Genomic DNA, 24,461 nt, shown 5'->3' with positions numbered 1-24,461 from the left:
AATCATTTTGACTCAAGAAAATTGATGTAATATTTAAAAATAGAAGAATTGACAAGAACGTAAAATGCACATGTTCTATATCTACTTGCTTCACAATTCTTCCTCGAAATGGGTATAAATAAGATCTCGCAGCCTGCTACTGCAGCAGTCTCTCTCTCTCTCTCTCTTTTCCTTCAACCCTTCGTTCGTTAAAGTCGAAGCCATCTCCATCAACATCATTAACGTCGTCTCGTTCATTTCTAACAAGTCTGTCATCTGAGGCATGCAGCAGCAGATGATAGCAAGAGAGTTATAGCGTACAGAGGCAGTCTTGTCATTGATCTTCAGCTTCCTTTTCGTCAACCTTCAACGATCTGAGCTTCCTCAAAGTACAAATCTACGGTTCCTTCTCCCCTGCACAAAGCGAATTGAAATTTCTGGTAGACTTTGACTCCACACTTTCATCAATATCCTCCCTCCGACGGAATTGAAACTGTTTGAGTTGACCCATTTTAAAGAAGAATCCAGTCACTCCTACACCAGCTTTTCTAACAGTATGTTGGGCACGCAATTGAATGGACATAATGGAGCCTTCAGCTATGCAAAGAAGTTAAGAACAACACTGTGATAATAATGGAGCAACATTGCTGCTGCGCCAATTGGACTTATTTGTTGTCTTTTGCTATCATTCATCAATCAATCGTACGTAATAATAACCTTGGTGTTTCACACAACTCCTGGAGTAATCCAAGTCCCTTCTCTCGTCACCAACATATATAATGCTTTGCATTACCTCTGTCATCTAATCCAGCAAATGTTAAATTATATGACTCACAGTTAAGATAAAGATATATTAAAATTCGAACAATAAAAAAAATATAATCCACGAAGGTTATTATTAAAATTTATTTAAAAAAATAAAAGAGAGAAGAAAAGTTTTTTTTTTTGTGTATATATACTTTACGATGTTCGATGTATTTGACTCGATAATATTATTCGAAGATACAGACTTTGTTCTCGATCTATGATATTTTAAAATAGATTAACTAAATTATTTTATGTACGATATTTTAATCTAATAGTAAAAGAATGCAGTGTCTAATTTCGATATCCTCTTCCACACAATAATGACAACTTGAATTATTGCAAGGAACAGGAGATGGTGGCCTTCATAACTGAAGAGCGAGAGGAAATAGAGAAACAGTGCAAGTGATGATGGAATAGCGGAGGTAAAAGAGGAGATTGTGTGGAAGTGACTAAACGAGGGAGACAAGGCCTGGTAAAGAGATGATGGAGGCAGCTGGGGGGCCATCAAGAATGGTGGGAGAATAAAAGATGATGATCACGGGATGATGACATGTAGATGAGGTAAGAATGATAGGGTAAATGGTATATATGGACGACGATATAACATGCTGGTCGTATACATGTACATATGGATATGGATATACACACGGAGAAAATGTCACCTACGTAATATTAGATACACGTATAGGTATATATATGTTATACCAGTGGAACGAATAAGCCTCAAGACATGTGAATCTACATGTAGCACCGTACGGGGTTGCCCTATAAATAGGGAAGATCGCATCAGCATTACCGCGTGTGGATTCACATGTTTTGGAGCATCAGCGCCATGCCACGTTCAATACGCAAATTGAGGAAACAATGTCGGCGCAACACCCTCCGCCTTAATCGGCTCCGTACCTCCTCGCCCCCAACAAAACGCCATGGACATTGACGGATGCAAACCCAATCTTCAAAGGCGAAACGCTAAGGACTCCTTCGAGAGAGCTCAGCATAGCGTAGCGTCGCTTAGCTTCTTCTTCTTCTTCTTCTTCTTCTTCTTCCCATCTACCTCGCCGCCCTTGCATTAATGTACATATTGTTGGCAAAGAAGCTCCACACTTTCTGTTCGGCTCATGTCATCGGTGGCCGCCGCGAGGAGGAGGAGGAGGAGAAGGTTTCTCTTTTGTCTAATGATCCTTTGTAGCGTGTGGGTGTTCTTCCGACTCCAGGAAGGGGCAGAGGAAATTCCCATGTTCCGAAGAAGGCTGGGGTTCATACTACACAAGGAGACGGCGGCGGTGACCGGAAAGAGGCCCACTCCATTGAAGTCGCCACCAGCGGGAACCGACGACCGTTTCAACGACAGCAAGCGACAGGCACCGAGCTGCCCTGATCCCCTCCACAACCGATAGCTTGCCTTCCCAGGAGATCTGCTGTAATCAACTTGTAGAGGTTCCTTCCCTCCCCTTGTGTTTCTCGCTGTCCTCCCCCGTTCCCAACGTGCTTGAGCCTCTTTGAAGGGAGAAGGGTGAAGGACGTAGATCGCTGCTTTTATTGTTTCTGCCGTTTTGGCTTGGATATTTGTGGAGCACAGGTAGATTTGAAGCGTTAGAATATTAGAATCAAACAAGGCACCGTAATTATTGATGAATCTATTGCGTTTTGTTGGATTTGTTGCATCTTTCAGTTTGAGTGCATGGGAGTAGTAACCATAAAGTGGCTTTCCTTTTTGATTTCTCATGCTATCGAGATTCACAAAGGAGACCGATGCAATTCTTTTATTACAGATTCCAACCCCCGCGGGTTTGAACGAAGAAAAGGAATATAAATCGAAAGAAATATGATGATTAGTATGGCAAATAGGGAATTTTCCTTATATTTCTTCTGTTTTCTAAAATTTTATTTTGGGGTGTTGACTGGCGACCGGGTTGCGATAACAGTTCATGCCGACACCAGCAACGAAAAGGTCAAAGAGCCACGACCATCTCTGGACTTGGTAAAAGATGTCAAATCCACATGTTTGGAAGCTTGTAGATTCTCTGAGTAATAATGCTGATGCTTCGACGTGGCATATATATATATATATATATATATATATAGATGTAAAAAGAACATCTTTAAGAGTAAAAATGTCATGTCAGCACGTAAACCACAGGATGTTTGTCCGTTCAACTTGATCGTGGAGAGTAGCGAATGACGGATCTGTTTAAGATGCTGCAAGAAAAGTGAAGGCATCCGGTCTTAGCGTTTTGTTTGGCTTCGCTCCCCTTCTATGGTGCTTTTTTTGTTTTTCTATGGATCACTTGGATGGTTGAAGATAAAATAAATGAATCCTTGGAATCATATATGCACTGGTGGAATGATGTGACGCCAATCGGACAACCCGAATCATGATATGATGATGTTGTGGTGGATTGAGAGGGTTGAGACGGGTGGAATTTAGATCTTATGTCGTATGTATGAGTAGTTCTTTTGCTGTGAAAACCTCGCCTGAGTGATGTGTCTCGCAGAAGACATTTGAAATGCGATTGAGTATAGGCATTGAGAAATGAGCTTTTGTTTGTCGAGTTTCCAACACATATCTATGAAACGAGTAGTACTCTGGACTCGTATCGCTTGTTTTATTATTATATGCAAGACATACATGGGGCCTTGGTGGCAACAACACATGCATGCTCTGTACTTTTGCACCATGGCATGCATCCACTGGAGAGCAAGTTTGATCATTTCCAGGTGGCATCCTCTGGATTCCAATAACCTGCCGCATATATGACTCGAAATAGTACTGCAAGCATAGTCTTTGTCTCCCTTTGATTAATCGATTGATAGGGATGGTTGAGGAGGGATTGGATTCTTTCGTTCCTAGATTTAGAACCAACTTGCCAGGGTTAATTTTCAAAGTGACTCCTGTTGACAGTGTCCTCTCCGCGAAGCGTGGCCATCTGCCGTAGGAAAACATAAACATGCATTGCCACTGGTACTTCAAATGGCAAGGCATAGGAGACACTGTGATTGCGTTTGCAATTGGCACTTCAAAGCGTACGGGAGTGACCTCCCGATTTAAACGCTTAGCTTGCTTTTCTGATTTCTGTTAGTTCAAACAGTAATTGCACCTTGAAGAAAATACCATTGCATTTTGAAGGTGCAGTTTACAAGGAAACTCATTCGGCCAAACATCCAGCAGAAGTTTAAAAGTCTAGTCTTACCGAACAGCCTTAATATCCAGGCAAACCTTCACTTTGGAAACCAAAACCATTACTCCATTGGTGATGAGCTCCGTCCAGTTATATTATAATGTCGATTACAATTCCGGGCCAAAACTAAGAACCAAGACCAAACAAAAATAGCTACTGCATCAACTGGAGTCTCTGTACTTGGTGGCATGTAAATAGCTAAGCATCAGAAGACACAGAGGTCGGATGTCGGATTCTTCTGCACTATGAGGATAGAGGATAGAGTTCCCAACATCATTCAAGCATAACCAGTCATTCCAACTGTTGGGTTTGGTTTGTTGGTCTTTCGTGCAGCCTGACCCGTAGCTTTTGCGAAATACATGTAGTAATACACATTGAGAATCATGGTGAAAACCACAAAGACAGCTCCTGCAATGAACACTCCTTTTCTCAGAGACTCGCAGGTCCAGTTCTGAGCATAGACCACATGCCGGTACTTGGTATGGTATGCATTTTTTGTAGCACCAGCGATTAGACAAGCCTCAGCGATTAGGAAAGTTAGCCTGACAAATAATATCAAGTTCTTTAGTAGTACATCTTTTTCCAACAAGCACATCCAAATGTAAATAAAATCAATGATTATATATAAAATGAGACCTATCAGCAAGGAAGGTACCATGAAGAGGCAAAATATATTATCGACCACGCTCTATTTCCACCAGGAGCTAAAGGTTTGCCAAAACACATGCATTTTGTGACACCCATAAGTAGTGATTGGCTGGACAGAAGGAACAAGAAAGCACCAACTCCATAACCTGTAGCTACATCTGAATCATAAACGCAATAAGTGGCATTGAACTTGTCCGTCTCTATGGTACCCTGTCAAGAGGAAAAGACATGAACTTGGACCTCAGAGCAACAATGAGAAAAGGGATATATTGAATGCAAGAAGACAGGAGACTATGTTTTACAAGTCATTAAAACACATTGGTCTGGCACATACTTCTGAACAGAATTTGCAGTTTACCCAGAGATATTAAATAATAAGTCAAAAGGACCCGCAAGCCCAAACTAGTTGCATTTTACTTTCATAAAGCACAAACTGAGAAAATAACACTCATATATTTACTAACTTAAAAGAAAATTTGAGGACATGCTTCCAGATTAAGGTTGCAGCTAATCAACAAATCATGCCAAACTTGTGAGCATCCAAAATTACAAAGAAAAAAATGCCCATAATTTTAACAGAAATCCTCAGCTACACTACTACCAAATTGACAAAAAAGCAACAAATAAGAGGAAAAATACATCCACCAGATATAGGCTAATATAATGATGATCAAATTAACTAAAGAAATGAAAAGATTCTCAGTATTTGTTTGAGATAGGTGCAGTATGTAACTGGGGAAACAGAAATCCTCAGCTACACTACTACCAAATTGACAAAAAGGCAACAAATAAGAGGAAAAATACAATACATTAAGTATCCACCAGATATAGGATAATATAATGAGGATCAAATTAACTAAAGAAATGAAAAGATTCTCAGTATTTGTTTGAGATAGGTGCAGTATGTTACTGGGGAAACAGAAATTCTCAGCTACACTACTACCAAATTGACAAAAAGGTAACAAATAAGAGGAAAATACAAAACATTATGTATCCACCAGATATAGACTAATATAATGAGGATCAAATTAACTAAAGAAATGAAATGATTCTCAGTATTTGTTTGAGATAGGTGCAGTATGTTACTGGGGAAACAGAAATCCTCAGCTGAACTACTACCTAATTGACAAAAAGACAACAAATAAGAGGAAAAATACAATACATAAAGTATCCACCAGATATAGGCTAATATAATGAGGATCAAATTAACTAAAGAAATGAAAAGATTCTCAGTATTTGTTTGAGATAGGTGCAGTATGTTACTAGGGAAACAGAAATCCTCAGCTGAACTACTACCAAATTGACAAAAAGGCAACAAATAAGAGGAAAAATACAATACATTAAGTATCCACCAGATATAGGCTAATATAATGAGGATCAAATTAACTAAAGAAACAAAAAGATTCTCAGTATTTGTTTGAGATAGGTGCAGTATGTTACTGGGGAAACAGAAGTCCTCAGCTACACTACTACCAAATTGACAAAAAGGCAACAAATAAGAGGAAAATACAAAACATTATGTATCCACCAGATATAGACTAATATAATGAGGATCAAATTAACTAAAGAAATGAAAAGATTCTCAGTATTTGTTTGAGATTGTTGCAGTATGTTACTGGGGAAATCTTGTTGGCCTTTGAACCTTAAAAACAAAGCAGCATCCATGGAGACAATCACTCCTCATTATACAGATATACAAATCTGAACCAGAATTTTAAAAGCTCTTCTTGTTTTTTTTTAATTCCGAGCCAAGCATTAATTTTAGTGACTCCTAGATGTCCTTCAGAACACCTGCCATGCACAATCTTGTCAGCACCTGCTTGAGCAAATCAACAGAAATGGAAATTGATTATTGCTCAGTCTCTAACGTCATCCACATGTCCCCCACGTTCTATCTGCATCCTAAGCTTCAAATCTTGTAAATGCTTCATATGCCCAATTTTTTTGTCATCAATGTACCCAAATCATTGATAGCAACTTCGTATTGATTATGCCACCTAGGCTACCAATGTACACTTGTCTGAGCTGATGCAAGCCCTCACTCGAAAAAAGAGAACAATCCACATGAGGATGTCCAAATCACCAACAGGAGGATCCTAAAAACCCTTTGTTCCTCAAATAATTTTCTCATCTACTTTACTTTGAGGCCATGGAGAGCTCTTGATCATGGGTCAATCTCATAATACCTTGTGTGTCAAGAGTAAGAAATTTAATATACAGAAACAGTAGTGATGTACTACTAAGAATCATGCAGATGCAAGAACACAAGAATGTAGCGTTTAATGACTAAACCACTAAATTAATTTCATGTAACCAACACAAGAATCCCGATCTGCTACTCTACATTCTTGTCGAACGACTAGCCGACCACCGACTACGAAACTCGAAACCACGTCTTCAAGAAGCAAGATATAGAGGTTCTATCTGATTCCGCAACGAACACAGGAACAGAGGAAACAGAAGCCAGATTAACATCCCATCCAACTATCGGAGGCATTGGCACCCGATACGAAAGAGGGATCGAGGGAACAAAGCATAAAGTGGGAGAGAGAAGAGGAGGGAGCGATCAGTTACGGTGCTCCTGCGGCGTTCGGCGGCGATGGCGAAACCGAAGGCAGTGAGGCAGAGGGCGACAGCAAGGATCTGCACCAGCGTCGACCCCTTCTCTTCCATTCTCCGCCGCCGAGACCCAACCCAACTCTCCTCCTCCCTCTCTTCTCTTTCTTTCTCTTTCTCAACAAGAAAGCAACAGACTCGAGAGAGAGTGAGTGTGTGAAGTAGAAAAAGAGTGTGAATGTAAAAAGAGTAAAGTAGGGAATAAGGCGATGCAAGCATGTAGCGCGGTGTCTATTCACACAGTCCGGGGACCCCACCTACGACGTGGCTCCCGAGTACTGGCCCGCTCGCGGGATGCGTGGGTGGATCGAGACACTTGATCACGCGGGTCTTTGTTTGATGCGGTGCGCGGCAGTCGATGGATGATGGATCGAAGGGTTGGGGTAAAAGGTCGGGCATACTGGGCCTCGACAAGCCCATTTGCAACCGTCCGATTTTATGACACAGAAACACGATGGGAGGGTTTCAAGATTACGCCTTGGAAACCATCGTATAAGCCGCTTCGTCTTCCTCATTTGCATGTAGCGAGTACTTCTCATGAATCAACAGTGCTTTTTATCTTGCAACCACACTCGGGACACCGGAATCCAGAGTGTCGCTACGAAAAAAGAAGAATAATCCGTCGACTGTAGGAGAACAGGCAACAGCAGGTGGGCATCAGGTACTAAGGGCAACTCGAGTTATCTAATAAATTAATAAATATAATATTTCAGGAAAAAGAAAAAGGAACCTAATGCTCATCCACTTTGTGGTACGTCATGGAATGGAATGGCTTCCACCCAAGTAAATATAAGGTTCTTTTCGCTCTCTGCCTGCTATGAGTGCTGGTCTAACACATGGGAAGCACATGGGTTGCAGACCGACACAAACGCTAAGGCCTGCTTAGTACATACGTACCTTCCTTTAAGCTCTAACCTCCTCGCCCATGGCAAAAACCAGAATCAGATCTTACGGGTATTCCAAATTGACTACAAAAATTAAGGCATAAAATGAATTTTATGACAGTGATTTCAAATTCAAGAATTAATGGCCTAAATTTATAGTTTATTAAATATATTAATTTTTTATAATTAAATTATAATCGAAACTGACTGACGATTCTAAAATCAGCACTGAAACTGTTTGAAATTGATGTACTCCAAGGAAGTCTCTTACTCGGAATTCGGAAGTATGTGGTGAGATTGAAATGGTTGGGAAGATGCCACTTTCCGACGGACTACTCGATGATGGAGAGAAGATTGGTAGGTAATATCTCTAAAAGTCAAAGAAATAATTGATACTGCTGTCTGACGCTTTCAATGTAAGCAACGTAGCGAGTGGCCCGAACATGAGACTGGTGGTCTCGGATCCCCCAATACCTACTGCTTGTACAGTATTCTTACGTTGTTACTTTGACGTGGTTGCAGGCCTGCGTTTGCTGACTTAATGCCTGTGCGACATTTAAGCACCATTACTATCGGAAAAGACAGCTGACTCACCCTAAAGATATGTCTCTCTCTCTCTCTCAGGACCTGAGAGTCATCTTGGCCAACCAGCCATGGGCGTCGGTCCCATGAATTCACGGGCAATACCATGACATCACGCAACACGCCCTCGTCGGATCCCAACCTGTTAAGCAACCATGTGATTCAAACACGGATTTTGAGCAGCATAAAAAGAAAGATTTATGTAGCATGTCTTTCTCACAGACAAGATTGCCTGAGACGACGTTCGACCCACTGGTCCACCTTCGTTTTCTAGTGTCAAAGTCTTCCAAACCAAACCGAATTCACACAGAAAACACATAAGAAAAAGACTTGGGATTCTACAGCAGAAGAGAAGAAGCAATGACTAGTTCTTATGGAATTCTCAAAGCCAAAATGAAAAGCTAGAGCATCTCTTCGTAAAAGACATAGCATGTGGACTCCAAAGAAACATGAAGATTCCTAAAGAATGTAATAGGTTAACAGCAGAGGTATTCCCGTTGATCCAAGTAGACAGATGCCTGAAACAACTGCTGGAGTTGGAGATTCTTCAGATGATTGTTTTAGGCAATCAGATTTTTCCAAACATGAAAAATATATAAGCATATATTTGACAGGAAATATGCAGATCTTGGTAGCATTAGAAAGATGGGTATAGAACTATTTCATTCCATTGAACTGTGAATATGTGATAGCTGCACACAAACAATAATGCAGGAGCCCTTGTAAAATCTGCTTCAGTTACTAATACAAAGAAGAAGAGGGCTGCAACATGAAGAGAAATTTAGCAAAAATTTCCAGGAACTTGAGATCAGGAGGCAGTGGACAGACTAATCATCATGATAAATATTTTTAGGAATTTTAGTTATATTTAAATTAAATTAAAACTCCTTAGTGAATCAATATTTGTTTCTATAAATATAGAGCCTTAAGAGTTTTGATGAGAGAAAGAGTCAAGATACATAAGGGTGATAATCTCTAAGGCTTCTAGAGAGAATTGAAAGAGTTCTTTAAGTTTACTTAAAAGGTGAAGAAAAAAATCGAACTAGAGTAAGGATAACTCAAAGACCTTGTAACTGTTCTCATATATCAAAGGACATGATTTTTTTTTTCGTGGATGTAGAAAGGGATTTGTCGAACCATGTTAATCCTACGTCGACCTTCAGATATATTATTTTAATTATTAATTATTGATGAATTTTTTTTTAGCTTATGATTTTAGACTTTTTTTTATTTTTCTTCCCAACAAAATAATATCATAGCTTAAAAGATTCAATGATTAGAGATTCACATTGAACAAGTGAAGCCGTACTTGAATAGAGATAACTCAATAGCATCGTAGATATAGATAAGAATTTACCAAATCATATTAATCTTACATCGATTTTTTAATATATTATTTTAATTATTAATTTTTTATTGATTTCTTCATTGATTTTTTATTGTTCTTTTCAACCCTACCCAACAGTAAGGACAGCATATTATCTAGTCGATTTAAATAAGACCGTCTTCCCTAGTCGTGACAAGTGACGCATACTTTTTAGTTGTGATGACTTGGCCACTCTGCAGATGAAGACTGGTCTTCCTGTTGACCCAACCACCAAAACAAGTCATAAGATAATGCCCTCTTGGCTCATACTACATTAAGCAAAGCTCACAATATCATAAAACTTTATGAATATAATAGTTTAGAGAATAATCAAACCCAATCAGATTTTTCCTAGTAAAAGATACAAAAAAGCTAATCAGCTATATATTGTACTACCATCAGTGGCATTAGTTCTTCTACTATTAGTGCTCTATCCATCCATTCCATTTGCCTTTGTGTATGGCTTACTGACATTTCTAGAGCAAGCCCCTGATTGCACAAACCACCTCTTCGTGGCCTTTAAGCTCAGTTACCAAGACATGTTGATGCATATTAATTATAAGTATCCGTCAAGTTTTTCGTCCTACAAATCAAGTTGCCCATGTTGTTGATACTATTGCCACCTACCCTGTATGATTCTTGAGAAACTACTGCAGTAAACACTTGCAGTTAGATACCATTACTGGGACGAATGACTAATGATCAGTAGAAATTTGAGCTGGAAGGAAGGGAAAAGTCGACCTGAGCATGAATCAAGAGGAAGGTGTTGGATCTGATAGAACTCACTAGTAAGATCATCGAACAATGAAAATAAATTAAGTTCTCACAATTGCTTGTATATATAAAACATGCTTTCATTAAGAAATAAACGAAAAAGGTCCATTACTTTATTAATGAGATGTTCACTGCACTATACAATCTAATGAGACATATGCGGTGGTGCAAATAATGAATTAACAATTTCATCCACTAGAACAAAAGTATCAGACAAATAAAGATCAATTTGGACAAAGGAAGATAATCCAATAAGGATTTGACCATTTTATTCGATTAAAGATTGTAAAGGTAGATAGGGCTACGCAACCCCTTATTCATTCAGACGATGTATAGTATCTTAGAAAGGCAAACGAGAGGTGAGGTTACCGCTTGTGAGTCGATGTGACCTGAAGGAATTAAGCGAGCGCTCGAGCCCAGGGGGCGGTAGCTGCACCGGGATGAGGACTCACCGCTGCCAGGCTCTCGGGATCCGGGTCGGCGTTGAGATCGAGGAGCCTCGGTGCGACGATATCCGTAGGTCCGGCCGGATCCGTCGAAGCCGGCGGCCTCTGCTCCGCGGCCACACCCGTGTCGCCGTCGTCTTTTGTGTTGCCGTGCCCGGCGAAGTCCTCCCACGCGAACTCCGGGCTCCACCTCGTCGACGTGGGCGCCGGCCTTGGCCGGGAGACGAGGCACCGCAGCGCATCGCGCGTTCGGCGGAGGATGGCGAAGAACTCCTCGACCTCGTCGTCCGTCGCCGCCCGACGCCTGTCATGGAGCCGCTGCGGGGACGACGGTCGCGGTCTCGACGGCGGACGGCCGTCGTCGTCGCCGCCTACTCTCCTCTTCCGATTCGACGGTTCCATCTTACGGACGGGAGACGGAGGAGGAATGGAGAAGGCCAGAAAAGGAGAGCAACAGAATTGGTTTCTATTCTTCAATCGGTGTGAATGGATGACGACAATAATTAAAAGGGATCAACCAGTGGTGACGTATACATTAAATACAGTGGTAACTACGAACTGCATAACGGAAAAGAAATAACGCTAACTACAAAATTTCATAGTTCTTTTAGTTAAATTTACACTCCCCTACAAAAAAACCCTTAAATTTTTATTATTTTCAGCCGCGTATCACTTTTACTTTATTCATTCAAAACGCTTCAACTTTATTATTTTATCTTAACCCATACCTTATCGTGATTGTCTTTAGCATTATTGCTTGTCACTTTTGTCCTATTATTATTGTTTTTCATGTTTCTATTTATTACTTTCGTCTTGTTATCTCCACCTCTTATGACTATTCCCTATATCATGTTCTCGTAGAGGTCACTAAAGTTCTCGAGCGCATCTTCACTCTTGTTAGTCGCCTTTGTTCCATCGTAATATCATAACACCTCGTACCCTCTTCATTGATGTGCTAGGAAGGACTATAACTATAATCTCACCATTCTTTTTTCGCTTCTCATTTTTTATCGTCCATTAGATGATTCTAGGAAGCCTCGTCATTTGAGACACCATCCTTTAATATTATGGATGTTAATAGCTTAATTATTTGTCGAGTTGAATCAAAATTGAATTGAACTGCTCTCTTTAAATCAGATCTAATTATTGTTTAACTTAGATCAAAATTGAATCGGACTAAAATCGAAATCGAACCAATTTAAATCATCAATTCTGTAACTTTAATTTTTTATTTAAAATTAATTTTTAATATTTACTAAAAATTTTAACCGTTTGAATCGAAACCAGAACGATTAGTTTCAATTTCGATTCCAAAATCGATCCAGTTACGATTTTTTATTTCGAATAACTGAAATCATAATAATATTTATCGTAGTCTAACTAACCTACTTGAAATTATATTTATCGAAAATCGTAATAATTAAAGAGTCAAAGAATACCTTTATATGTAGACACACGTAAGAGAGAGAATGTGATTCCCCTTCCACCTGATGTACTGTGTATCACGTCAGCATTCCACGGGTCTACCACCCACAAAGAACAAATAGAATGACCCGGTCCAAACGTAGACGGTTTAAGGAAGGCCGAGAGAATCCGGTCGGCGCGTTGCGTCCATCGTATAAACTAAACGTACAATTCGTTTGGTTGTATGCGTAGCTTAATTCTTTAATCGCCAAATGTTCGTCTCGAACTGACTCGGGGCATCCAAGGGTCCCACCTTCGCTACTTACTTCGTAAGATTGTTCATGACCATATCGGAAAAGAAAACGAAATTACACCCCTAACCCGACTAATAATTCAATTATCTCGATCCCATCTAAACTCGAACCAAATACTCGTTTTTCACCCCCCCAAATTCCGATTAATAATATGGTAATTTAACTTTAATGGATCACTAATTGATTTATCAAGAAATTTCTTTCTTGTAAAGACATTAATAGTGTCAAGCTTTCGATAACTCCGAATCCAAAAGGATTGTATTATTGCTAAAAGAGAGAGAGAGAGAAATGTCTCGTTGTTTCACAGATGAGAATAACCAGTCTTGTAGAATCAAACAACCCGTGTCTTGTCAATGTTCTTTACGAAGCTGAAGCAAGCGCAAATATGTGGGATTCTCTCATTACTTTGGGGAGGAGAAACGTACCTGCGAATTCGTCAACTAAAGCTGTGTTGATCTTCGAATATGGACGAATGATTTTTGTTTCCGCCTCTCCTAGAGAATTTGTGTTCGAAATACTATTGTTCTTCAAAGAGTTATGTCATAGGCAGTCACCTGTATAGATTTGAGCTTTGGATGGAATGACACTAATCGAGATAGCAAACGATACCAGAATTAAAGATAGTTCTTTGTCCACACCCGAGAGAGAGAGAGAGTAATATAAATACAGTACTGTGAGCAAGAAGATTCAGATGAGATTACACATAAAAGGGTTGGAGGCATTCGGAAGAGTGGCGGTGCACATGAACGAAGAAGATGAATGACGGAATCCTATACAGGCGGTGGGTTCGCACTGATAACTAAGAGAAACACACACCTTTACCTAAATAAAAGGGAAACACAACGACAAAGGAAGACGTCACGAATACCAAATCCACTTCGAACAACATGAACTTGGCGTCGGAATGGTTACTAAGTCAAGCCACACCGAAATAACACCGGAAATTAAGCTTAACATGCATTAAAAGGATGAGGAGACCGCCCGGTTCCGTCACCGCCGCCGCCGAGGCTCACCGTTCGGTCATTCTTCGCGGGCGGGCTCGGCGTTCAGATCGAGGAACAGACCTGGGTTCCCGTTCTCCGCCACCGCATCCTCCACCTCGTCCTTCGCGGTCACCTCCCTCGATCTTCCTCTCCCGCCACTGGTCTCCGTCGTCGCGTCCATGCCCCTCCTCCTGCTCCTCCTCCTCCTCCCGGCATCATCGACGGCGCCGCCCGACTCCTCGAAGTCCTCCCTCTCGAACGCCGGCCGCCACCTCCACGCCCGCTGCCTCTCCCTCTCCCCCTTCGCCTCGCCGCCGCTCCTCGCGGCGAAGAATCTGGCCGCCTCCCGCATTCGGCGGAGGATGGCGAAGAACTCCTCGACCTCGTCGTCGGTGACCTCCTCCTCCGCCACCCGGCGCCGCCGCGTGCGCCTATCCTCCTCCGTCCCATCGCCCCCCGGCCGCTTCGTCGTCGCCATAGATCAACGGTTGACTGTTCCCTCCCCGTCGTTTCCTCTGCGAGCGGATGCAAAAGAATTCGCAGACAAAATAAATAGGAACGTCTGACAGAATATACATTTATTTATTTATTTATGCGGACAAGGAAATAATTTTTAAAAGAAAAAGAGAAAACGAAAAGTTGTCGAGGCGATAGATCTGAAGTGACGACGTCATACCTGCTCTGATGACGTCAAGACGGTGACGTCATTAGGTCGATTGCTGATGGCCCTTCTCTTGGGCAGTGGAGGGGTGATGATACGACGGGAAGGAGGAAACGTGTTCGTTGCCCCACCATGTAAAGCTATTCACGTGCACTACGGGTCGCTGGTCCGCAGGATAATATACTTCGTTGTGGTGCATACTATTATTAGGTGTAGATCTAACACGCACACCTTATCTGATAGATTTTTTCCTTTTTATTTCGGTAATTTCCACCACGAATAAGGATCGTGAAGGGAGTTCGAAAGGACTGCGGTGACAAGTAAGAGAGTTCTTTGACATCCATGCTAAGTATCCATGCAAATACCGGCGTACGAATCAATTTTTGGAAGCAATTCACGGAAAGAATCTCCAATGTTGCAACAGGATAATGTCATTGTCGAATGTTATTAAAGGTGTTGATGCTGCTTACGCTTTTCTAAAACAAAGCATCGAGCACTTTGGACTCTCTGAATCGCTTTAAAAAGATGTGTGTTTCTCTCGCGTAGTGGAAAAAAAAAAAGAACAAAAAGGAATGGAAGGCGTATGGCCACATACGAGGTCTCTCTTTCTCGGTGCTTGCATGCGTCCTCGTCCGATACAGTGCTTGAAGGAGAGAAAGGTTTCGTCTCTCCGACAAAGAATCCAATGCACGCTAATCATAATCCGAGCAAATCATGGCTTTCGATCGTGAGAAATGCATCGTCTAATTCATGCCGAAGTCGTGAGAAATGCGCCATGCAGAGACCACCTCGGGATAGTCGTCTCCTACCGTGAGAAGAAAGATGGAACAATTCATTCCGTGCCTCGTCCATCATGACTTGGACCAAATGGCAAGTCACGTTTTGAGGGGGTGGAAATATCGTGGAAAACGAAACATGACTCTTGCGGAGAAGCCAAGAACACACAATACACCTCTCTCTACCGCTTCTCTCTTCTACGTAGCCCAAGAACCCAATGGTCGAGGCTGGTTTATAATAACGACAGGCAGTGAGGCCCAAATCCGGATCCGAGTCAAACAGCTACAGCTTGCTTGTCGGCCTACTGACAACAGTACCGATATCCCTTCACACCCTCCTACCGTTCCACCGTGAAATGAAGTCACAGCTTCCCCTTCAGGTCCACAGCCTCCACTCCACCATCCTTCTCCGGGCCCTGTAGGACGGGGCATCTCCTTTTCCTGCAGCCCCAGCGCCCGATGGCCCTTCGCTTTTGCAACCACTTTAATCACTACGAACGTCCCGACCTCGGCACGCTCGATCACATCGACAGCCGCCTCGATATTCCACACCCAATCACATCATATTCTCAGAACACGGTAACAAAATGATATCTCCGAGCATTTACATTCGTTAGTACACAACATGCAATACTCGGACGCGGGACTTGTGGCTCCCCGAGATCTACAGCGTAGGGCGACTGGTTTAGAGTTCCAAGGAGGAGACACGGATGGCGTGGCTCTCACATGGGGGCTGTCGATATGGACAAAGCGACTCGTCCCCTTCCTCGGAGTGGTGGTCTCAACTCAGCTTCACATGAGCGGAAGCGCACCATCGTCCGCTCTCGGTCACGGCGTGCGCTGCCCTTGATGGACCCCGCCGCTGTCCGTCCGGCTATGATCTGGCGACAGCAGCCGGAGATAGGTGATGCAGTAGAACGTACAGAATCCTAACAGGCGTCTGAGAAACAAACAAATCCATAGTAGATTGTATGATAAGAAATTACAATGGCGTGCAAATTACCTTTTCGGGTAACTTTTGTTAACGTGACTTGGCCCGAGAATCCGCTAGTTGTTTGCAGAAGAGAGCGTCTTCTTTTATGCTAAAGAAACGATCCGTTGATTCTCCACCAATAATTCCAATGTTGGCATTAGTCCATGAAGACATGACCACCACCATGTCTGCCGAGATCAAGTTATAATTCCTGTCCAATTGGACTCACACGACAATCATCAAGAACATGATGTATTTTTTGGGGGTGGGGAGGTTGGTTGAGATTATTTAGCATCAAAAGTTGGCATGTTTGTGCGTTCAATGGTCAATGACAAAGCCGTGATCCACGAACCAACAACTGATAGACGCCAAACATTATGCTTATCTTGATGTCTTGTCACTTCCTCAGCATGACCCAGTCACTGCCATGCCGCGATCATAAAACTAGCCTTGATTGAAGGTAAGGATAAGATGCCAAAAGTACATCACAGTGGGAGAATCAAATCCCTGGAGATCATCTCTCTCTCTCTCTCTCTTTCTTGTTATCTTCTCCATTAGTTGGTTACTATGTGAAAATAGAGTCAAGAAAAGGCGGAGAAAATAGAGAATTGCTTTCCTTTTTTTCTTCCGTGGATGGGTCCCTAAGAGAAGGCCCACCCAGCTCACTAGCAGAGACTTCACGTGTTTGGGATGACGATGATACTGAAAGACTGACCACCTTTGGGGTCGTCACTTTCTATATCTACTCTTACCACTCCCAGCTCGTACAATGTAGCAGCCAACAGTGGCTAAGCTCCTAGAGTTGTTTTGTTTGGCCAGTCCCATCTCCTATAATGTGGAGAAGAAGGATGTCATCCTCTTCCTCCTCCTCCCCTTCTCTTCTGCACCTTGCTCTCTGCTGTGTTACCACTCTCTTTGCTCTTCATTTCAGTGCTGCAGCCAAGCCTCCGAAGGTTGGTTTTGGCTATCGCTTGGTTTCCATCGATGAGAGCACAAACGGAGGTGGATTGAGAGGGTATCTCCAAGTGAAGCAGAGCACCTCCACTTATGGCCCCGATATCCCCCATCTCAGGCTTTTTGTGAAGTAAGGGAACAAATACAAGTATACTTATAATTTCCTTTTAGACAAGACATCACGGAAACAACAAGATGGTTTATCAGTGTATAGATAATATATTTAATGACCTTTTAGACCATAGATCTTTAACCTCTGCTGCATTTCCATCTCTTTCTTTCCCCTTTGCTGTGTTCCTTTGCGCAACTCTGTTGAAAGGTCATGAGTTGCTCGTAATGCTGACAAAATTTGTCGGGGAAGTACACCTTCAAGTGGTTTATCACTGAGGTGTTGTAGAAAGCATATCATCTTCTGCTTTCTTTCGCCTCTACCAGCATACATCTACGAGCAAATCATGTTCTGCTCGTTTCTCAAGTGACTTGATGCCTTTTGTCGAACATCAAATGGGTTTCTTTTTATGAAGATTTCTTGGACCAGTTTTCTACTTTCAATATTCTGGGTATGATCGTACTGTTTCTCACATTTTGATCACACGAGGATGGTGTTATGGTGTTCTTGTTGCTTAGCTGAGTCTCTCTAGGGGCATACATTTATGCATCTAAGATTCAGGGAGAAAGAAGGCAGTGTGGGTGTCGTTTTTCTTTTTTGTCTTCGTTTTTGAGGAAGATGTTCGCGGATACAGCCTCCAAGCATGTTCTTAATTCTAGGAGATGATCTTTGAGAGCAAATCTTAATTGTTTATAGTAGAATGTGTGTTGTATAGGAATTCTTTTATGATGGTCTTGTATAGAAATCTATGGCGGATCTTTACAGCTGTTGTTAATCATTTGTAGGCACGAAACCCAGGATCGATTGAGGGTTCATATCACTGATGCGGAAGAACAAAGATGGGAAGTCCCCTACGACTTGCTCCCGAGAGATCAGCCCCCGCCACCGGGGGCGAAAGCTTCGTCTTCTCCCTTCACGGCGTCGGAGTACGCAGGGGGCGATCTCATCTTCAGCTTCACCTCCGATCCGTTCACGTTCGCGGTGAGGAGGAAATCCAATGGGCAGACGCTGTTCGATTCGAGTTATGGCACCATGGTCTTCAAGGACCAGTATCTCGAAATCTCCACTCATCTGCCCAAGACAGCTGCACTGTACGGGCTGGGGGAGAACACGCAACCCGGTGGGATACGGCTCCGCCCTAATGACCCGTACACTCTCTACACCACCGACATCTCGGCCATCAATCTCAACACCGACCTCTATGGGTCTCACCCGGTGTACATGGACTTGAGGAACGAGGGAGGAGAAGCCACCGCTCACGCAGTCCTGTTGCTCAACAGCAATGGGATGGATGTCTTCTATACAGGGAGTTCTCTCACCTACAAGGTCATCGGAGGCGTGCTCGACTTCTTCTTCTTCGCCGGGCCGTCGCCTCTGGCGGTCGTGGATCAGTACACTACGCTGATCGGTCGTCCTGCTCCGATGCCATACTGGGCTTTAGGTAAACCATCATATTTGTTCTTACGATCGATAAGCATATCTAATCCCTTAATGCAGAAGGGATTTAGGTTGGCGTTGCATATGATCTGTCGCCGGCACTTATATCTCCACTCGAACTAAATGCGGATGCGACGTATCTTTGGTATAGTTCTGTTTTGTCTCAGCTCTCAAAGCTTCCTTTTGTTTCCACACAGGCTTTCACCAATGTAGATGGGGCTATCAAAACCTGTCCGTGGTGGAAGGAGTCGTGGAGGGTTACAGAAACGCCCAAATACCTCTGGATGTGATCTGGAACGACGACGATCACATGGATGCAGCCAAGGACTTCACGCTCGACCCCGTCAACTACCCCCGGCCGAAGCTCCTCGAGTTCCTCGACAGAATCCACTCGCGGGGCATGAAGTACATCGTCCTCATCGATCCCGGCATCGCCGTCAACTCCAGCTACGGTGTCTTTCAGAGAGGAATGGCCAAAAATGTGTTCATCAAATACGAAGGCAAGCCGTACTTGGCTCAAGTGTGGCCCGGACCCGTCTACTTCCCCGACTACCTGAACCCCGACGGCGTCTCGTGGTGGATCGATGAGATTGCCCGGTTCCACGAGATGGTGCCGGTGGACGGCCTCTGGATTGACATGAACGAGGCTTCCAACTTCTGCACCGGGAAATGTGAGCTCCCGACCAACCATTCGTGCCCGATACCTGGATCCACCACCCCATGGGTTTGCTGCTTGGATTGCAAGAACCTGACAGATACCAGATGGGACGACCCGCCTTACAAGATCAACGCTTCAGGGTCTCGAGCTCCGTTGGGCTTCAAAACGATAGCCACGAGCGCCACGCACTACAATGGAATTCTGGAGTACAACGCACATAGTTTGTATGGCTTCTCCCAAGCCATTGCTACGCACAAGGCCCTCCAAGGCCTTCAGGGCAAACGCCCCTTCATTCTTTCCCGCTCCACTTTTGTGGGTTCGGGAGCGTACGCTGCGCACTGGACGGGTGACAACAAGGGCACTTGGGACGACCTTCGCTACTCCATTTCCACCATGTTGAACTTTGGGCTCTTCGGCATGCCCATGGTCGGATCGGATATCTGCGGGTTCTATCCGGCGCCGACGGAGGAGCTCTGCAACCGCTGGATCGAGCTGGGTGCGTTCTATCCCTTCTCCAGAGACCACGCCAACTTTGCTTCACCGAGGCAAGAGCTGTACCAGTGGGAGTCGGTGGCAGAGTCGGCAAGAAACGCTTTGGGCTTGAGGTACAAGCTGCTTCCGTATCTGTACACGCTGAACTACGAAGCTCACACCACCGGTGCGCCGATGGCGAGGCCCGTCTTCTTCTCGTTCCCCAATTTCACGTCGAGCTACGGCCTCAGCACTCAGTTCTTGCTGGGGGCCAGCGTCATGGTATCTCCGGTCTTGAAGAAGGCTGCGACATCCGTGAAAGCAATGTTTCCTCCCGGGACCTGGTACAGTTTGTTCGACATGACCAAGGCTGTGGTGTCGCAGGACGATCGCTTCGTAACACTCGATGCTCCTCTGAACGCGGTCAACGCGCATGTGTACCAGAACACTATACTTCCGTTGCAGAGAGGGGGAACCAACTCAAAGGAGGCAAGAACGACGCCGTTTACTCTGGTCGTTGCCTTCCCCTTCGGAGCCACCCAAGGAAACGCAAAAGGGAGCGTGTATGTGGACGACGACGAGCGGCCCGAGATGAAGCTTGCGGAAGGAGAGGCTTCCTTCATCGAGTTCTACGCCACTGTTAGCGGGAGCACGGTGAAGGTGTGGTCGGAAGTGGAAATGGGAGCCTTCAGCTTGGAGAAGGGACTGCTGATCGAGAAGGTGTGTGTGTTGGGACTGCAGGGGAACGGACAGGGGCTCGTGGTGGAGGTGGATGGTGAGCCTTGGGCTGATGCTGCCGGTGCTCACTTTACCGAGTCTCATGCAGTGATGCATCAAGCGAAGCTGGAGGGTGGTGGGAGTAAGAGAACCAGCATGATTGTGGAGGTCGGAGGGCTATCGCTGCCTCTGGGGAAGACGTTCTCCATGACTTGGAAAATGGGGATCAATGAATGAGTCGAGTTTATGTCGATCTAACTGGTGTTTACTTCTATCTCCTAATGCACCTCTGCTTCTTCTTCCTTCGTTTCTTTTTCTCCCATCCCCCCCCTGTGTGGCTGTGCGAGGTTGAACATAATCTTTCTTTTAGCAAAAAAAAATTAGCGAAATCGACGTGAAACTATCTCATTGTTTGAATTATTTATATGTGTGAGAGGAAAAAAAATATCTCAACTAAGAGGATAATTATGATTGAATATATTTATATCAGGTTTGGTTCATATCCTAAAAGGATAATCCTAATCCGTTTAATTTAAATTCATTATTGAAATATTCCCAAATTTATATATGAATAGAAATATATATATATATAATGTATATATAATATGGTATCACGCGGATCACTCCGTGGGAACAATATAATGTCACACGTCTCATCATTGTTTGCAATCGAGTGCACATGTTAAGGGTTCTGTAGCCATTTCACGCGGACCACTCGGTGGGTGGGAACATTACGATGTCACACGTCTCCCATCATCCGCTTCAATCTACAAGCAAACCCAATTCGTGGGTGTGGTTTCTTTTGCCGACATCTCGTGCTCGGCTTGTGGCCGGACGTGAAGCCGCGTTTTCCTTTCCCCTCCTCATCTTAAGCAAGCATGACAGGATGGGTCCCACACATTGGGGGCGGGTCCCGTGCGATTAATCGCTCGTTGGAGACGTGCGCGCAGTTCTTATCTCGTGCCATCATGGAATTATTTTCGGAGACGTACCACCGGAAGCTGAGTCAATGTGCAGGTGCCTGATAACGACTCGAAACGCTGTTCCTTTAGAAAAAGCTTCTTGATAAGAAAATGGTTGTTGGCGATAGATTAATGAATTAAGTGTTTAAATTAGATATGTTAGAAAATATATTAGATATATTATAAGATCATAGTTAATTAAATTAGATATATTACAAAAATATATTTAAAAATTTTAAAATATTATTTTGATGGGACTGATTTTCTTAATTACTTATCATAAACTCTTTATTTTCAAATTTAAATAAATAAAAATTTTAAAAATAAAAAACATAATATGTGAATGCAGATACATAAATATGCGAATATAATCTTAAACTTTTTATTCTCACTTATAAATAAATATAACCTTCTAGAGACAATATAATGTTTGAGTACACATATGTTGATGCACAAATATGTAGATAAGATAATACGTAAATAATCTATTTATCCTTAATTCAATGCTAATAGCGATCTTGTAAATGATAGAAAGAAAAGAGAATAACAAATCTAATTCTCCTCATGTATTAATATTGTTATAGTTTTCGGATTCAATAATAATACGCTTGTAGATCAGATAAAAATTTTATGAATAATATCAAAATTATGCATCATAAATTTAATTTGTTTTTATATATATATATTTTTTATAATAATTTTTTTAGAATAAAAATATAAGGATGAATTTTATAATAAAGTCTTGACAGATTAAAATAACGTGAGAGGGCAATCATGATATCAAGGAGCATGGATGACTGTCATAATTGATGGGTACGTTCAACTCTACATCGGTCGACGAATAAAAGAATCAAAATCTTGTATCGACCAAGAAATTTCTATTCTTAGAGCTCCAAGAAATTTCATGTGTGAACAAAGGTTTAATATTTCCGCGTCTCAAATCTGTTGCTTTCCTGCGACAATTTCTTGGGTTGTGAAGGGGACGAGCACTGAGGGGCGACGCCATGCGTCAATTGGGAACCTCCTTACTTGGGCAAGAAGGAAGTGGGAAGGGGACGAGCGAAGAGGGGCCGATGCCATGCGTCAATCGTGGCGTAGAAGACCGGTCGGAGCTTTCCTCGGCCAATAATAAACACCCGGAAGCTTCGACATCACGTACGGCGGTGAGGTCCAACCGAAGGAAACTGCTTACCCACCGCCGGTACCGCGTCCTCGTCCGTTCCTTGCAACTCCATCCCATGTCGCGAACTGGTTCTCCACTCTCTCGAGGCAGAAAAGAAAACGTGTGTTCGGACATTGCATGCATTAACGAGAGGTGACGTGACAAGAAATTCCACGCAACCCATGCCATGTGGCAGCGACAACTCTCGCTGCGAGAGCGATGCGGCTGACATCCTCTTCTCTGCACCTCATATTTCCCAAGTGAACCTCATAAATCGCATTGCTTGTATTATCGAGAGAAAATAAAAAATGTCGAATTATACGTATCAGATTCGACCCATAATAAGTGATAGGATCTAATAGATTTATCAATGTACCAAAAATCCACAATAATTTGTGTCGAAATTTTAATTAGATAAATCTAAATCCAAATGACGAGACTTAATATATAGCGATTATACGTTAATTAAACATATAAATATTTGTGGAGTTATTCTTAAATAGTTTCCTAATACAATTAAATTATACAGGCATCGCTCTGTTTCCCCCTTCTCTTTCTCTCTCTCTCTCTATATATATATGGTACGACTGCCTCTGTTTCGCCAGTCGCAGGAAACACAGGAATAGAAGCGGAGATGAAACGAAAGAGCGCGCCAGATCACGAGGTCCTCTCGGATTTTCCCGGCAAAGCCCAGCGGCGGGCGAAGGAGTGGGAGGGCACGAAGGCGAGGGAGGCCGCAGAATCGACGGAGAAGACACGGGAGACTCCGGGAGAAGACGAAAGTCTGGCTCACGCCGCGGCGGAGTCTTCTCCTTCCTCGACGAAGGAGGACGGAACCGTGGAGTGGGACGGGGAGGCGGAGTTGGGTGGCGTGTCCGGGTGCTGGTGGTGGTGGTTGTGGTGGGGCGTGGACGAGGAGAAGCTCTCGGGTTGGTTCCCCTTCGCGGACGAGGACTTCCTCCGGTGTGAGGACAGGGGAGGAGGAGAGGCTGGGAGCCTCGTCCTGTGGGAGGAGGAAGACCATGACATCTGGGAGCTCCGGCGCATCCACGAAGTCCCCAATGCAGCCCGACAATAGGGCATTTTCTTTCCGGTTTATGTGTTTCTTCTTCCGCACACAACGTAGAATTTGATACTCAGAAATGAATGCATTCTTCTTCGGTTGGTTGTGTATGTTGTCCTCCTGCGTTGTGAGAAAGATGTTGATGGATCTGCTGCTGCTGTTGCCGGTTATCGAGCTTTCTCAGCGGATTCTCCATCGGCCGTCGGCATTACTCCCTCGGCGGTACAGTTGGTCCGGGAAAGGCCAACCCGTGAGACTAATCTAACACGGCCCAATATTCTTGCAGCCCAACGATCCGTATTACTTGCGGTGCGGTGTAATCCAAGACGGCGGCGTGAGGAAAGAACAACCCGATGGGACGCACAGTTTTGTGCCACTGTCATCTACTTAACATGTTTATATTCTCACGCCTACTTGAATCCAAAGGTTTATGGTTAGATGGCAAGACTCTACTTATTATTATTATTATTATTATTATTAGAAGATGGCGTGCATCGCGTGGATTTAATGATGGTTTGGTGAGTAGATGCTCGTAT

General features: G+C 43.4%; 3 protein-coding genes and 1 long non-coding RNA gene across 4 annotated transcripts; 1 reads left to right on the top strand and 3 right to left on the bottom strand.

Moving 5' to 3' along the window:
• Positions 1-3,992: 3,992 nt before the first annotated feature.
• On the bottom strand, positions 3,993-7,383 carry LOC135598759 (uncharacterized). Its single transcript, XM_065093044.1, has 3 exons — positions 7,188-7,383; positions 4,621-4,823; positions 3,993-4,507 (listed from the first exon to the last, which is right to left on the bottom strand). Exons 1-3 carry the CDS (start codon positions 7,284-7,286, stop codon positions 4,243-4,245), a joined length of 567 nt encoding a protein of 188 aa, XP_064949116.1. The 5' UTR covers positions 7,287-7,383; the 3' UTR covers positions 3,993-4,242.
• Positions 7,384-8,475: 1,092 nt separating this feature from the next.
• On the bottom strand, positions 8,476-11,826 carry LOC135598758 (uncharacterized). Its single transcript, XR_010481702.1, has 2 exons — positions 11,205-11,826; positions 8,476-8,837 (listed from the first exon to the last, which is right to left on the bottom strand). It is a non-coding gene; the product is annotated as an uncharacterized LOC135598758 (long non-coding RNA).
• A 1,820-nt stretch (positions 11,827-13,646) lies between these two features.
• On the bottom strand, positions 13,647-14,572 carry LOC135598060 (protein NIM1-INTERACTING 2-like). Its single transcript, XM_065091583.1, has one exon. It carries the CDS (start codon positions 14,458-14,460, stop codon positions 14,020-14,022), a length of 441 nt encoding a protein of 146 aa, XP_064947655.1. The 5' UTR covers positions 14,461-14,572; the 3' UTR covers positions 13,647-14,019.
• A 2,587-nt stretch (positions 14,573-17,159) lies between these two features.
• On the top strand, positions 17,160-21,040 carry LOC103992152 (alpha-xylosidase 1). Its single transcript, XM_009411757.3, has 3 exons — positions 17,160-17,476; positions 18,241-18,896; positions 19,090-21,040. Exons 1-3 carry the CDS (start codon positions 17,226-17,228, stop codon positions 20,973-20,975), a joined length of 2,793 nt encoding a protein of 930 aa, XP_009410032.2. The 5' UTR covers positions 17,160-17,225; the 3' UTR covers positions 20,976-21,040.
• Positions 21,041-24,461: the final 3,421 nt, after the last annotated feature.

This window comes from Musa acuminata, chromosome BXJ2-1, assembly GCF_036884655.1.
Source record: "Musa acuminata AAA Group cultivar baxijiao chromosome BXJ2-1, Cavendish_Baxijiao_AAA, whole genome shotgun sequence".
Classification (NCBI taxonomy): domain Eukaryota; kingdom Viridiplantae; phylum Streptophyta; class Magnoliopsida; order Zingiberales; family Musaceae; genus Musa; species Musa acuminata.
Note: the sequence above shows the minus strand (reverse complement) of the source record. Positions and strands in the feature narration are given on the sequence as shown.

What these genes read in the sequence shown, in the direction of transcription:
- LOC103992152 (XM_009411757.3), top strand. Translation starts at nt 17,226, where the DNA reads ATGTGGAGAAGAAGGATGTCATCCTCTTCCTCCTCCTCCCCTTCTCTT. An exon ending in CATCTCAGGCTTTTTGTGAA is followed by an intron (nt 17,477 to 18,240) that starts GTAAGGGAACAA and finishes AATCATTTGTAG; the next exon opens with GCACGAAACCCAGGATCGAT. An exon ending in GATGCCATACTGGGCTTTAG is followed by an intron (nt 18,897 to 19,089) that starts GTAAACCATCAT and finishes GTTTCCACACAG; the next exon opens with GCTTTCACCAATGTAGATGG.
- LOC135598060 (XM_065091583.1), bottom strand. Translation starts at nt 14,460, where the DNA reads ATGGCGACGACGAAGCGGCCGGGGGGCGATGGGACGGAGGAGGATAGG.
- LOC135598759 (XM_065093044.1), bottom strand. Translation starts at nt 7,286, where the DNA reads ATGGAAGAGAAGGGGTCGACGCTGGTGCAGATCCTTGCTGTCGCCCTC. An exon ending in CCGAACGCCGCAGGAGCACC is followed by an intron (nt 4,824 to 7,187) that starts GTAACTGATCGC and finishes TCCTCTTGACAG; the next exon opens with GGTACCATAGAGACGGACAA. An exon ending in ATATATTTTGCCTCTTCATG is followed by an intron (nt 4,508 to 4,620) that starts GTACCTTCCTTG and finishes ATTATTTGTCAG; the next exon opens with GCTAACTTTCCTAATCGCTG.